At 41.2% G+C, this 16,226-nt stretch overlaps 1 protein-coding gene across 1 annotated transcript in view; it reads right to left on the reverse strand.

The window, feature by feature from the left end:
* Window positions 1-16,226, reverse strand: part of LYST (lysosomal trafficking regulator) — a 556,878-nt gene that overhangs the window by 206,612 nt on the left and 334,040 nt on the right. Inside the window, 2 exon segments of the mRNA XM_044290763.1 lie at window positions 6,113-6,304; window positions 12,147-12,296. Coding sequence (XP_044146698.1) covers window positions 6,113-6,304; window positions 12,147-12,296 — 342 coding nt within the window.

Raw genomic sequence — 16,226 nt, forward strand, 5'->3', positions numbered from 1 at the left:
GGGTCAGGAAGTGGAGCAAGTCAAGAGTTACAAATATTTGGGGGTCCACTTGGACAGCAAACTAGACAGCAACAAAAGGGGCAATACAGAGAGGGTTTACTAAAAGGGGGAGATCAGACTGTACCTCCTACTGAAACTAAGGTTGTTTAATGTATGCAACAAAATGTTAGAAATGTTCTACCAGTCTGCTGTGGCAAGAACCATCTTTTTCATAATCATATGCTGGGGAAGTAGTGTGCTGATGGCTGATGCTAATTAGCTCAACAAACTTATCAGGAAGGTAAGCTTGGTTGGTGGTTGCCATCTAGATACTTTTGAGGAGGTAGTGGAGAAAACAATGCAGAAGAAGTGCATGACGATTATGAACAAACAACAACAAAAAAACTTTTCGTCTGCTACTGGGCAAAAACCATTCGTCCTATACTAAATTAATTGTGCGGATTACAAATCCGAAGTCAGAATTGTTGTAACAGGTTACAAAATTTTGCTATGCATAAGTATGCCTAAATGAATTAAGCACTTGGAAAGCATAAAATAATTTTGAACAGAACGAGTTTTACTCCAACAATTACCTGATCTACAAAGTTTGTGCAGTAAACAGTGTATGAAAAAGGAATGGAATAACAACATTTCTTGTTTTTCAATTTAAAAGTCTTACTTGAGCAACCAGTACTGTTAAAAGTGCCCGCAGGCATCTGCTTTTGCGTTTGTGAACGGTCATATTTTCCCGTTGCAAAAAACAGCAGTAGTCCACCATCATGTTGGGATTCCAGCGGCCTTGATACCTGTTCTCCATTGTAGAAATACCTTTATGCAATCGCTCTCCATGTTCGTCACTTACGTGTCCCAAATTGGGTGGGAAAAAGTCAAGACCGGAATGTAAGAAATGCACTTTCAATGACATTCGGCAGCCAAGTTGTTTATATGCTGTAAGCATGTTGTCTACTAATTCAGCATAGTTAGCAGATCGTCTGTTCCCAAGAAAGTTCTGTACTCTTTGTCACATTCTTGTGCTGATCCTAAGTAGTGGATTCGCCACATATGTAGCAGAAATTGTCTGGATAGTTAAAGGGGTTGTCCAGGTTCAGAGCTGAACCTGGACAACCCTCCATTTTCACCCAGGCAGCCCCCCTCACATGAGCATCGGAGCAGTTCATGCTCCGATGCTCTCCTTTGCCCTGCGCTAAATTGCACAGGGCAAAGGCATTTTTCTGAGTTCCGGTGACGTACCGGGCTCTCTATGGGGCTGACAGGAACCCCGGTGACGTCACCGGCACTGATGGGCGGGATTTGGCTCTGCCCTAGCCAGTAAAACGGCTAGGGCAGAGCTAAAGCCCGCCCCTCAGAGCCGGTGACGTCACCGAACTCACCGCTGGGCGGAAGTTACCGCCCAGCAGTGTGTTATTGAAAACACAAGAGCCCGTGCCCTGCGCGATCTAGCGCAGGGCACTGGAGCGCATCGGAGCATGAGATGCTCCGATGCTAGGCTCAGGGGGGCTGCCGGGGTGAAAATAAGGGTATGTCCGGGTTCAGCTCTGAACCCGGACAACCCCTTTAACATACTGTCAATTGTCTACTGCGAGTAATAAAAATTGTACAAAATAGAAAAAGAAAAGTATACATATTCGGTATTTCTGTGTCCTTATCGACTAGAAATAAAAAAGTGCTAAAACAGCAATTTTCGGCACCTTCCTTCACAAAAAGTGTAATACCAAGCAATCAAAAAGGTATATTTAGCCAAAAATGGTACCAATCAAACAGTCATCTCATCCCGCAAAAAATTTGACTCTACCTAAGACCATCAAAAATTTTTGAAAAAATATGGCAACCCAACAAGAAGATTTAATTATGTTCAAAAATGCATTTACTGTGTAAAACTTTACAAAAATAAAAATGATAGACATATGGGCATCACTGTGTCAGTAACACCCTGCTCTATAAAAATATCACATGAGATGCCCCCTCAGGTATACATATTCGGTATTTCCGTGTCCTTATCGACTGGAAATAAAAAAAGTGCTAAAACAGCAATTTTTGGCACCTTCGGTCACAAAAAGTGTAATATCAAGCGATCAAAAAGTCTTATGTACCCCAAAATGGTACCAATGAAAACATCAGCTCATCTCGCAAAAATGAGCCCCCACATAAGACATTTACTCAAAATATAAAAACCAATGGCGCCCATAAACCAATCCATCAAAATCTGCGCTGCAAAAGCCATATGATGCTCCTTCCGTTCTGAGTCCGGCCATGAGCCCCCACAGCAGTTTACCTCCATATATGGGGTGTTGCAGTATTCAGGAGAAAATGAATAACAAATTATGGGGTGCTTTTTCTCCTGTTACCCTTTGTGAAAATGAAAAATTTGGGCCTAAAGCAACAATTTATTGGAAGAAATGAAACTTTCATTTTCACAGCCAAGTGTTCAAATTCCGCAAAATGCTTAGGGGGGGGGGGGGGGTCAAAGTGCTGAGTACCCCCCTTAATATATTCTTTGAAGGGCTTCGTTTCCAAAATGGGGTCACTTTTTGAGGGTTTCCACTGTAGGGGCATATCAAGGTCTCTTCAAATACAAAATGGTGCCCAAAAACCATTCTAGCAAAATCTGCCTCCAAAATCCATATGGCGCTCCTTTCCTTCTGACAACTGTCACGTGGCCATAGAGCAGTTTACCACCACATATGGCGTATTTTTGTAAACTGCAGAATCAGAGTAATGCATATTGAGGTTTAGTTTGCTGTGGACCCATGCTGTGTTGCAAGAAAAAATTAACATGAAAAATCTGCATAAAAATAAAATTTTTCACATGTCAGGAAGGTGAAAACTGGACCAGGGTAGAAAGGGTTAAAGAGGTGCCATAAAGTTTATATACGTACTATCTGCACAGGGTATGTGCAGATAGCATGTATATAGCCATATGGCAGTCATGTAGGGGTTAACAAATTAGGCACCCCATGCCACTAAAATCCTTAAAAGGGCTTTTCCGCTTTCCTTCAACATTCTTCAAAATAATAATTTGTGAAGATAGTATGATTTTGTAATTTCAATGTAGAAAAAAAAAAAAATCTCCAGGACTCCTTACATAAATCAATTCTTTTATTGTGAATGCATTATATATCTAAGAAAGGAATGATTTTTTATTTATTTTTTAAAGAAGCACTGAAAAAATCTCCCTCTTCTCCCTTCACTGCTTGACTATTCCAAGTTAATGACAAAAATGGTGAGCAAATCAATTTTTCTATTATAATTTTGAATGCATTTCTTTTACTTTTATTGCTACTATCTTCTGTTCTGGACTGTGGTCCATGCTCATGCAGTTACATTTCTGTGTTGTAATGTCCATGGGTTTTAAAACAGCAATATATATTTATATATTAATATAATATATAAAAAATAAATAATATAATCGCTTCTCGCTCCACTGTGGTGCAGGGCAAGTCTTCCTGACGCAGATTATAAACAAAGCATCAGACAAGATGCAAGTATACTTGTCTACACTGCAGCCAATCCATGTCCTCAGCAGCAGGGCTGTGATGAATGGTAGGTGCCTACCTAGGTGCCAGCTCACTGTCCATAATGAGGGGCACAATCACAGTTGCAGCTGCAACCATTCAACCTTGTAGGCCTCAGGCCATTAGGGACATGGCACAGATCAGACTGTGGCCTGCATCACAGATGGCGGTGGGGGAATGGGAATGTGTTAAGGCTACTTTCACTTCAGAGTTTTCCTTTCCGAGATTCGTGATAGGGTCTCAAAACCGGAGGAAAACACTTCAGTTGTGTCCCCATTTATTGTCAATGGGGAAAAAACTGAATGTAATGTACCAGAATGCATTCCATTCCGTTTGGTTGTATTCCAATGCTGGACACAAAAGCTCTGTAAGCAGCGTTTTAGTGTGAGTCATGGGAAACTGACAAAGACAGAACTGGCAACACGATATAAGTCTACAGTGCTGGATCAGTTTTCTCAGACACAAAAGAAAATAAATACTGCACCCTTTGACTTACAATGGTTTTAGTGCCGTCTTAGTAATTTCAGAGATAATACAATTTAATCTGTTCATAACAGATGCTGCTGGTTGTGTTATTCTAACGGAAGAGTTTTTGCTGATCCCTGCCGGATAGAGCAAAAATGTATATGTGAAAGTAGCCCAAGCGTTTATTTATTTTATTTGATCAGTGGGGGTCCGACATCTGGGACCCCTGCTGATCAGCCGTTTGAGAAGGCAGTGGTGCTTGCAGTTGCGCCATGGCCTTCGCCAGCTTTTCCTAAACCGCGTGATATCACGTTCATTGGTCACATGGTCTAGGCACAGCTCAACTCCATAAATGAGGCTGGGCTGCAATACCAAGCACAGCTGCTATACAATGTACGGCGCTTTGCTCGGTAAGCAGAGAGACAGCAGCGGTGCTACTGAAAGTGGTGCTGCCTTCTTAAACAGCTGATCGCCAGGAGTCCTTTAAACAATAGACGTCACCACTACTGGGGGCACCACAGAGAATTATCTACTGGGTGTACCAATGAGGGAGCATTATATATACCTGGCACTACAGATGGGGGAGCATTATCCCCCACTGCCTTATCCTGGGTGCAGATGGGAGAAACTTACATAAGGTCAAACATCACTGTAGCATTTCACAATCTGGGCTTTATGACAGAGTGGCCAGAAAGAGGTATTTCGTCAATAAAAGACACATACAAGTTTGCAATCTGATGAAACAAAGATTAAACATTTTGGCCTCATTTCTAAGCGTCATGTTTGAAGGAAACCAGGCAGTGCCCAATAATATCCCTGCAATATAGTGGTGGCAGCATCATGCTGTGGGGGTGTTTTTTAGTGGCTGGAAATGGGAGACTGGTCAGAGTTGAGGAAAAGCTGAAAAGAGCAAAGTACAGAATATTCTTAATAAAAACCTGACCCAGAGTGCTCTGGACCTCAGACTGGTCCACCTTCCAACAAGACAATAAACCTAAGCACACAGCTTAGGGAGTAGCTTAGGGACAACTCTGTGAATGTCCTTGAGTGGCCCAGCCAGGGCCCTGACTTGAACCCTATCAAACATCTCTGGAAAGACCTGAAAATGGCTGTCCACCGAGGTTCCCAATCAAACTTGACAAAGCTTAAGAGGATCTGCAGAAAAGAATGGCCGAAAATACCCAAAAGCAGATGTGCAAACCTTGTTGCATTATTCCAAGAAGGCTGGAGTTTATAATTGCAGCCATGGGTGCTTCAAGCATTGAATAAAGGGTCTGAAACTGAATAGTTATGTTAATGCAATATTATAGTTTTTCCATTTCAATATCAAATCAGCAAAGATGTCAAACATTTTGTTTTCACTTTCTCTTTATGAGGTATAGTGCAGAGGGACTTTTTTCTTCTTTTTTTTTCACAAGGTCACAACATGTGAAAAAAATGTGAAAAAGTTAAAGGGTCTGATGACTTTCCAAACCAACTATATCAATGCTGATACCTTGTATACAAATCTTGGGGGGGGGGGGGCTTTTTTTACTTAAACTAATTTAGGCTGCCATCCTTCATGTATTTGCTGAGATATAGAAATAGCTGCATGTTTTTGGAAGTCACAATAAACACTTCCTACTACACAGGTCTCCGATTTTTGATTCTTGTCAGAGTTACAGCTAGTGACAAAAAATAAAAGTAAAGTTAGGCAAGTCAAAATGCTTCAAATTAAATAGTGAGGAGAATATGCAAATAAGCTCTTAGCCAGCTCTGCCACCTAATGCCACCAGCTGTATGGTAGCTAGCCTACAAGTATTCAATGTTCAACCTTTTAAACAGGCCTTGAAACATGACTTGGATAATAATTAATCTGAAGGCCAGAGCTTGCTAAGCGCTTATTTGTATACACTCTTCCCAGAATTTCAGAGGAGCAGTGCATGGCCTATAAGATTTATTATGCTGATTAGGCGTTGTTCATAAGGTGATACAGTACCACCTGAATACAAATGAGGCCCAATTCTTAATAAATGTTATTAGTACAAAATATTAATAACATTTATAAAATGTATAATAAATGAGGCCCAATTTAAAATGTTTTGACTGACCAATAATGAATTTTTGAAAATCATACAATAAAAAATCCTGTATACCTTGATAAATAAGTCTGTTGACAGAAAGGACCGTCAGCCTCTGTAGTCTCTGCACAAACTCTGATTCAGTAGCTCTTGTTGGATTTTCTTGACTCATTCTTCTGTGCATCAGTTCTGTAAGTTCACTGGTTGCAAATGAACGCATAGTCATCAAGAGAGGATCTGACTGTGCAATTGATAACTTTTGTGCACCTAGAAAGAAAATTGTAAAACTAAATTACTAATATTTGAATTATTTATTGAATATTTATAGTTTATCTAATAAATAAAACGGACACGGTATCCTAGTATACATGTTGCTTAAAATTACTGGATAGTCTAAAAAAAACTTCCAGAACTTCTAGTTATATAAAGATACTATTTAATCTATTTCATTTAATGTTTAATGTTTGTGTGTCATTAAAAGATATCAACACTATCCACTAACAGTGACATCTACAGCACCCCGCCCCCAAAACAGTGACCTCCACAGGCCCCCCCCCCCCCTCAGTGCCCCGTCCCTTAACTTTGACCTTTACAGCAGCCTTCCCCTTTAAAAGTGACTTTCACAGCATACCACCCCCTTGACAGTGTCCTTTACTGGATCAAGAGTGTGTCCTTTTGAACAGCTCACTGTGAGCTGTAGGGAAAAAGTCACCCTCACTCTGCAGCTGACAGAAGTTGATTTTTACCTTTATTTTTTCAATCCCTGTCGGCTGAGGAGTGGAGGGGGCATGGCCTAACCATATCGGGGCATGGCTTAGCAGGAACAGAAGTAGATTTTTACCTTTTTTTAAACTATCGGCTGAGGAGTGGGAGGAGCCATGGCCTAAACGGATCAGGGGGGGGGGGGGGGTCTTCTTTTGAACAGCTCACTGTAATACAGCAGCACTGTGCTGTCTGAGTGTAAGCTGCAGGGAGAAAGTCACCCTCCCTCGCACCCCTGCAGCTGACAGAAGTTAATTTTTACCTTTATTTTTTTAAATCCCCGTTGGTTCAGGAAAGGGATGGGGCGCGGCCTAACCACATCAGGGGCGTGGCTTAGAGGGACCTGGGGGCAGGGTTTTAAGTCTTTTGAGGGTGGACACATTGTGGCAGGGGGCGTGTCTGGGCTCCTTCCTGCAAGAGTGACGCCTTACTGGCTCATTTGGGCACCTTACTTTGCATAATTGCACGAATAATTGCACAAATAAACTGGATTTTCAGAGGATAAAAACATCTATTGCTGGAACATCTTGAAATAAGGTACTAAGTGCTATTAGGCCATGGCTTTACTTCAATACCGATTATTCTGGTGACATATTTCCTTTAAAGCTCTCCTACAGCAGTGTAGATAAATGGCTGGGTTGTTAGGGAAACCTGACGTAAAACTGTGTATGTGGAGGCTGGAGGACCTGCGAGCTTCTACTGGCTGATAAGGGTCATGTGACCAAGCTTCTATTGGCTAATGCATTTTTTGGGGTAATATTTCGGGAACAGTACATACTAGAGAGCCGAGACCTGGTTTAAAACCTCCCCGGACACCTGATGTACCTATGTGCCAAATTTTGTGATTGTAAATGCAAGGGTGCAGATTCCTTTAGCGGACACACACATACACTCAGCTTTATATATTATATACGTCCTTTTCTTATCCTTAAAGGCAGCGCTTGTTAAGAGCTCACTTGCATCCCTTTCTTACCATATGTCTGTACACACTGCACACCTCTTACCTCTCACAAACACATATATATTTTATTTATTTTTATATATATATATATATATATATATATATATATATATATATATATATATATATACACACACACACACACACAAACGTAATATACTGGCGCAGCACCCCATCACTCTCCTTCATGGTCAAATAGCCCTTACTTTCAAAGTTTTCCCAATTTTTCGGCTAAAGTTTGCATATGTGCCTCCCACTTGTTAAGAGACGAAATGTAATGGGACAGAATAATAATCATAAATTAAACTTTTACATTTTAATACTTGGTTGCAAATCCTTTGCAGTCAATTACAGCCTGAAGTCTGGAACGCATAGACATCACCAGACGCTGGGTTTCATCCCTGGTGATGCTCTGCCAGGCCTCTACTGCAACTGTCTTCAGTTCCTGCTTGTTCTTGGGGCATTTTCCCTTCAGCAAGTGATATGCATGCTCAATCGGATTCAGGTCAGGTGATTGACTTGGCCATTGCATAACATTCCATTTCTTTCCCTTAAAAAACTCTTTGTTTGCTTTTGCAGTATGCTTTGGGTCATTGTCCATCTGCACTGTGAAGCGCCGTCCAATGAGTTCTGAAGCATTTGAATATGGGCAGATAATATTGCCCGCAACACTTCAGAATTCATCCTGCTGCTTTTGTCAACAGTCATATCATCAATAAATACAATAGAACCAGTTACATTGGCAGCCATACATGCCCACGCCATGACACTACCACCACCATACTTCACGGATGAGGTGGTATGCTTAGGATCATGAGCAGTTCCTTTTTTTCTTCATACTCTTCTCTTCCCATCACTCTGGTACAAGTTGATCTTGGTCTTATCTGTTCGTAGGGTGTTGTTCCAGAACTGTGAAGGCTTTTTAGATGTCGTTTGGCAAACTCTAATCTGGTCTTCCTGGTTTTGAGGCTCACCAATGGTTTACATCTTGTGGTGAACACTCTGTATTCACTCTGGTGAAGTCTTCTCTTGATTGTTGACTTTGACACACATACACCTACCTCCTGGAGAGTGTTTCTGATTTGGCCAACTGTTGTGAAGGGTGTTTTCTTCACCAGGAAAAGAATACTTCGGTCATCCACCACAGTTGTTTTCGGTGGTCTTCCGGGTCTTTTGGTGTTGCTGAGCTCACCGATGCGGTCCTTCTTTTTAAGAATGTTCCAAACTGTTGTTTTGGCCACGCCTAATGTTTTTACTATCTCTCTGATTCGTTTGTTTTGTTTATTCAGTATAATGATGGCTTGCTTCACTGATAGTGACAGCTCTTTGGATCTCATATTGAGAGTTTACAGCAACAGATTCCAAATGCAAATAGCACACTTGAAATGAACTCTAGACCTTTTATCTGCTTATTGTAATTGGGATAATAAGGGAATAACACACACCTGGCCATGGAACAGCTGAGAAGCCAATTGTCCCATTACTTTTGGTCCCTTAACAAGTGGGAGGCACATATGCAAACTGTTGCAATTCCTACACCATTCACCTGATTTGGATGTAAATACCCTCAAATTAAAGCTGACAGTTTGCAGTTAAAGCACATCTTGTTTATTTCATTTCAAACCCATTGTGGTGGTGTATAGAGCCCAAAATGTTAGAATTGTGTTGATGTCCCAATATTTATGGACCTGACTGTATAACAGCAAATTTAACACACCTGCTCCACATTCACACCTGAGACCTTGCAACACTAACTAAAGTGGGCACAATTTGGTAATTTTCACTTCGGGTGTACTCACTTTTGTTGTCAGTGGTTTATAAATTAATTGCTGTGTGATGTGTTATTTTGAGGGCACACCAAATGTACATGGTTATATAAGCTATACACTGACTACTTTACATTGTATCTAAGTTCCATATCTTCAGTGTCCTATGAAAAGATAAAATAAAATGTTTACAAAAATGTGAAGGGTGCACTCACTTATGTGAGATATTATACGGTATCTCACATAAGTGAGTGCACCCTTCACAATTTAGAAAATATTTAACAGACATTAGCAACAAGGCGTACCCAATGGGGCTCTAAGTTCCCTATCATTATATCTTTGGAATGTGGGAAGAATCACATGCAAACATGGGGAGAACATACAAACTCCATGCAGATGTCGTCCTTGGTAGGATTTGAATACAGGACCTAGCACTGAGCCACTGTGCTGCCCACATGAAATATTTTACTACCCCGCTAGTGACTGTGACCCAATCTGAGTATGTACTGTTAATAACCACCCATTGTTTTATTTCACTGAGCCAGTAAACTACCCACATACAAACATTTATCCCCAGACCAAGCATTCTCATTTTTTGTACTAACCTTTTACATGGAACAATATCAAAAGTAAAGATAAATGACATCCATTGCCTCACTCAATTCCAGTCTAGAACTTACCTCCTTAAAGAAACTAACGAGATTGGTTTGATAGGTTTAACCATCTTAAACCCATGTTGATACTGTGTTATACACTTACATTGAGATACTCCAGGATAGCATCTATCTAAAAACAGTTTATCCACTACAGATGATAGACTTACTGGCCCATAGTTTATGCTCTCAGTCTTTGACCCCATTTTGAATATTGGCACTATAATATCGCAGGACTATCCCAAACTCAGCAGAGGGAGCTGTCCCAGATGCACGCAGCAATCTGGAGGAAGCCAGGACCCAGGGGAAAGAGGTAGATGTATGCTGTATGAGGCAGTTGAAGCGGGGCTGTTGAATGCACAGGTGCATGGGGCTCTAGCTCTGCAAGCAACAAAGCAGGGTACAGACTAGGCTAAGCGGCAGACTAGGAGATTCTTATGTATATTCACCAGCAGTGACAGGGAACAACAGACCACCTATGCAGGATCTTCAGGCAATCAGTGAGAACCACTTGAGGGCCGTCAGCTATTGTGACTTGTGCGTGCAAGCAACAGACGGATGTTTTCTCTGTATAGTGTTCTGGAGTGCTACAGGGACCAGGCATCATTCTGTCCCCTAAAGTTAGTTATTCAGTTACCTAATAAACAACTCCTAGGTCCTAGTTGTTATTGAAAGGGATATTGTTCAGAGATATACCCTGATATACTACGTGTGAGAGAGGAAGACTCCCCTGCCACAGGTGTGCAGCTGAACATAGGATTAATCTCAGATAGTTTGAAACCCTGAGCAACCACGTGTGAGAGATAGGCAGAACCCTCTCACACAGGTGAGCAGCTGTAGACAGTTCAATCCAGATTTGTTTGCTAACTTTTGCTTTCTGCTGTTCTAAGTTGTATTTACTATTGACTGCTGGTTTCACAGTAAAGTCTTATCTTGAAGCCAAAAACTGCCCATATTCTTCTACACTTGTCATGCACCTTACAGCACCAGATTCCCTGAGCACCAATCCTGTGGAACACACCCTGCCATTATAAAGTCCTTAAAGAAGCACTCCCACACAAAATTGTATTCTCGGACCCAGCAACCTCCGGCACTCTAGCTGTTGTGAAACTACAACTCCCATCATGCTCCATTCACGTCACTGGAAGTTCTGAGGACAACCAAGCAAGTGTGCAGGCTGGGAGTCGTAGTTTCACCACAGCTGGAGTGCCAGAGGTTGCTGACCCCTGCTCTGATCTGTTACAAAAGGTACATGATATAAACTGCAGTGAATGTACTAGTGACTGTATTTGTGAATTATCTCCTCCATTCTGATCCTCAGCTGTGTCATGTGACCAGTACTCTGACTTTCTAAACAACACGGCATCATATGACTGGACGGGAAGCCATTTTCTCTATGTATTCCTATGGGAATACATATACCCACTGAGGCCTTAAAGGGGTATTCCCAACACATTCAATGGGGGCATATCGCTAGGATATGCCTCCATTGTCTGATAGGTGTGGGTCCCACCTCTGGGACCCGCACCTACAAGAATAATGGAGCGGGGAGAGCTGTGGCTGGAGGACCCCAGGTTTCCTGTGGTCCGTCCACCACCAAGCGCTGCGCCCCGCCGCTTCCATCCAAGTGGGCATACCGATCCAGCGGAAATAGCCGATCCAGCGCTCGTCTATTTTCGGCGGCCCCATAGAAATAAATGGAGGGCGGCTGCGCATGCGCCCCTCCTTTCATTTCCCAACTCCGTTCTCGTAGGTGCGGGTTCCAGATGTGGGACCCGCACCTATCAAACAATGGGGGCCTATCCTAGCGATAGGCCCCCATTGTCTGAGATGGCAAAACCCCTTTAATATTAAAGTGAATTGTAACCAGTGACAGATTCACTTTAATGATTAGGCAAAAAAACAAAAACAAAAAAACAAACGTGATAATATTTATTGTTTTTAACCAATGGCTGGTTACTACTTACCTGCAGTATTTTTTCTTTTAGGGTATTTTGCATAAGAAGACTGATGGGAATGATAAGTGGTACAAACAGCTTGAGTGTCTTGGTTTGAAGTTGTTTTTATGAACTCAACAGCAGAGTATAATATTTTGAACTGCATTACAACAGCCATATCTGGAAAAATAAATATATACATAGAAAAATAAGAAAAAAAACCTGCAACTTTATTTTGCATAACCACTACATGTTTAAAAGAGAACTTTATAGCAGGAAAATGATAGTAAAGAACAATTTAAACATATCCTAAAATTGACTAAGAGCTATCTATAGTCCCCTTACCACTAAACCAATAAGAAGGGATTGGAGGTAAAAAAAATGTAATACATATATATATATATATATATTTTTTTTTTTTTTTAATCATCTTTCATAGCATTCATATATGTCAGTGTTCGTCTCTTTTTACCACCACATTGAAATGTATTTATTAAGCATCCGTTGCAGGGAAAGTTGTGTAGTCTGGACAATAGGGTAGTATAATATTAGTTGTGATTTAATTTTAATTAATTTGTTAAAGAATATGCCCCTATTATTAATTTATTCCTATAACGATGAATACTTTGTAGATTAAATGGATTTAGTATGGTTCTATGAAATATGTTTTGTTTCTTGCATCAACTTTTTAATGCAAAATGTGGCTTTTTATTTTAAAATGTATTGCATTTTCTACTGCTGAATTCCTTCCACATCTATTAGTCCCACAGTAAGCAACTTTATTGTATATAACTTCCATGTTCCCCTCCTCTTCCCTTCCTCCCCTGTTTTTTTATTGCCAAATCTTTGAAGTTTGACCAAGGAAGGATTAATACCCAAATCGGTTGAGTGCCTTCAGCATGGATTACTGGGCCCAAATAATGCCACAAATAAATTCCCCAGATCATAACACTGCCAAACACCAGCTAGTGGATGCAGGGCATTTGTTTTCTCGCCTGACACACCAACATCTAACCATTCAATGAAGCAGTAAATGTGACTCATCAGAGAAGGCAAACCTTTGCCAAGCAGCTGAGATCTAATTCCAATACTGCAAAAAAAAAAAAAAAAAATGAAACCTTTTTCTGCGGATGTAACCTCGTTAGCAGAGGTGAAGTGACCCTCTGTCTGCTTCAGAGCCCCGTACACAGTAGGGTTAGCTGAACTGTTGTTTTAGACACATGTCTAAAAGCCCTTCAGTTCCTTTTGGTGGCGAGCTGTTGTACTGTAGCGTGTTGTTCCGCTCTCGCACACCTACGTAGCCCCTCACATTAATGGCACATGGTGCTCCATAGTTTCCATGTCACTTATTCACAATGGTGCCATTTGTCCACTCATGATACACGATCACCAGGGCAACATGGAAACAAACTTTGCATTTTCACAAATACTGTAGAAATGTATTCTAGAAATACATCCAGGTATCTCTTGAACTCTTTTACCAAGTTCACCATCACCATCTCCTCAGGCAGGAAGTTCCACAGTCTCACTGCTCTTTTAGTAAAATTATTTTCTGTTTGTGTAGAAACCTTCTTTCCTCTAGTCGTAGTGGATGTCCCTTTGTCACGGTCACAATCCTGGGTATATACATCAAGGTAGAGATCTCTGTACTGACCCCTGATATATTTGTACATAACTATTAGTCATCTTTTTTTCTTAACTGAATAACCTTTATTTTCATAATCCTTGGGGGTACTGTAGTCCACCCATTCCACGTATTATTTTAGTTGCCCTCCTCTGAAAGCCTCTCTAGCTCTGCTAGGTCTGTCTTGTGCACTGGAGTGCAGAATTGTACACAATAATCCATATGCGGTCTGACCAATGATTTGTAAAGTGGCAGAACTATGTTCCTATCATGTGCATCTATCTCCTTTTGATGCAACCCATAATTTTATTGGCCTTCACAGGGGCTACCTGACACAGGTTGCCACAGTTAAGTTCATGGTCAAATAACATTTCTAAGTCCTTTTCCATGCCAGTGTCATAGCATTTAGCATGCGCTGGTGACATGTATTTCCCCTTTCCATAACCTCACATTTATCAGTGTTAAACCCAATTTGCCTCTTCTCTGCCCAAGCCTTTAACCTATACAGATCTATCTTTCTGTAGCATTATACTGTTCTCTTTTGTGTTAATTACATTACACAGTTTAATATTGCCTAAAAAATGTATATTTTACCGTTCTGCCCTTCTACAAGATCATTAATATATTGAAGAGAATAGGTCACAATACTGACTCCTGAGGTACTAGACTAGAGACGATGACCCAAGCAGAGTATGTAACGTTAATAACCACCCTCTGTTTTCTTTCACTGATCCAGTTAACCACATACACACAAGTGCACATAACAATTCCCCTCCCACAGTGGTGAAAAGCTAACAGAACTAGCAGAATGGTGCATCATGGTTACAAAAAAATAAGGTCATCATACAATATTGGACTAGACAATCACAAAAATTGAGCCACTAAAGGGGTGTGGCTCATGCCACATCATCTATAAGTAGACATTCCTTACAATTTTGGGAGTTTTCTTGTGTGATCCAAGAGGTAAGGCTTAAAAGGCTTGATTTTTTACTTAAAGAATGTTATTAAAGTGTGTTATAACCCCTAACTTTATCCAAGCCTCATCATAGAAGGTTCAGTAGAGGAACATCCCACGGTGCAGGGAACCAACCAGTTGTAATGGTAGAAACTCCAGAAATGTATTAGCAGATGGTGCAATGGCCATAAAAGGTGTCCTGCTAAGTGCCAAATATGTTTGCAACTTTATGTGATGCTGTTTAAATACACAGCTAAAAATAAAGGGAACACTAAAATACCACATCCTAGATTTCAATGAATGAAATATTCCAGTTGCAAATTTTATTCATTACATATTTGCAATGCGTTGAGTCAAAATAAAACATAAAAATGATCAATGTAAATCAAAATAAATATCTGGATTGGAGGTCTGGATTTGGAATGATACTCAAAATCAAAGTGGAAAATCAAATTTCAGGCTGACCACACTTCAGTGTAAATGCCTCAAGACAAGGAAATAAGGATCAGTAGTGTGTGTGGCCTCCGTGTGCCTGTATGACCTCCCTACAATGCATGGACATGCTCCTGATGAGGCGATGTATGAGGAATTTTCTCCTAGACCTGGATTAAAGGCATCAGTCAACTTCTGGACAGTCTGTGGTGCAATGTGGCATTGGTGGATAGAACGAGATATTATGTCCCAAATGTGATCGATTGGATTTAGGTCTGGGGAATGGGCAGACCAGTCCATAGCATCAATGCGTTCATCACGCAGAAATGACTCGCACACTTCAGCCACATGAGGCCTAGCATTATCAAGCATCATAATGAACCCAGGGCCCAATTCACCTGCATATGGTCTCACAATGGGTCTGAGGATCTCATTCCGGTACCTAATGGCAGTCAGGGTGCCTCTGGCCAGCACATGGAGGGCAGTGCGGCTATCCAAAGAAATGCCTCTCCACACACAAATACTGGCCCACTGCCAAACTGGTCATGCTGGAGGATGTTGCAGGCAGTAGAACGTTCTCCACAGCGTCTCTGGACTCTGTCACATCTATCACAAGTGCTCAGTGCGAACCTGCTCTCATCCGTTAAGAGCATAGGGCACCAATGTCGAATCTACCAATCTTGTTGTTCTCTGGCAAATGCCAATCGCCCTGCACGGTGTTGGGCTATAAGCACAACAACGACTTGTGGATATCAAGTCCTCACACCACCCTCATGAAGTCCGTTTCTGACAGTTTGAGCAGATGCATAGATATTAGTGGCCTGCTGGAGGTCATTTTGCAGAGCTCTGGCACCGCTCGTCCTGTTCCTCCTTGCACAAAGGAGGAGGTTGCAGTCCTGCTGCTGGTATATTTCTTACTTGGAAGTAGGTCAGGAAACCATTGGTCTATAGGGACAGCAGAGGACTTCTGTAACATGAGGCAAAGTTCACATGGCAAAAATCAGCGTAAAAAAATCTGTAGCAGATTAGTAGCTGAAAACAAGTTGTTTATCGGTGGCAGATTTTTAACTTGGTGCAGATTTTAGCGGTTTTTACAGTA

The sequence above is a fragment of the Bufo gargarizans genome, chromosome 4 (assembly GCF_014858855.1).
Source record: "Bufo gargarizans isolate SCDJY-AF-19 chromosome 4, ASM1485885v1, whole genome shotgun sequence".
Lineage (NCBI taxonomy): Eukaryota > Metazoa > Chordata > Amphibia > Anura > Bufonidae > Bufo > Bufo gargarizans.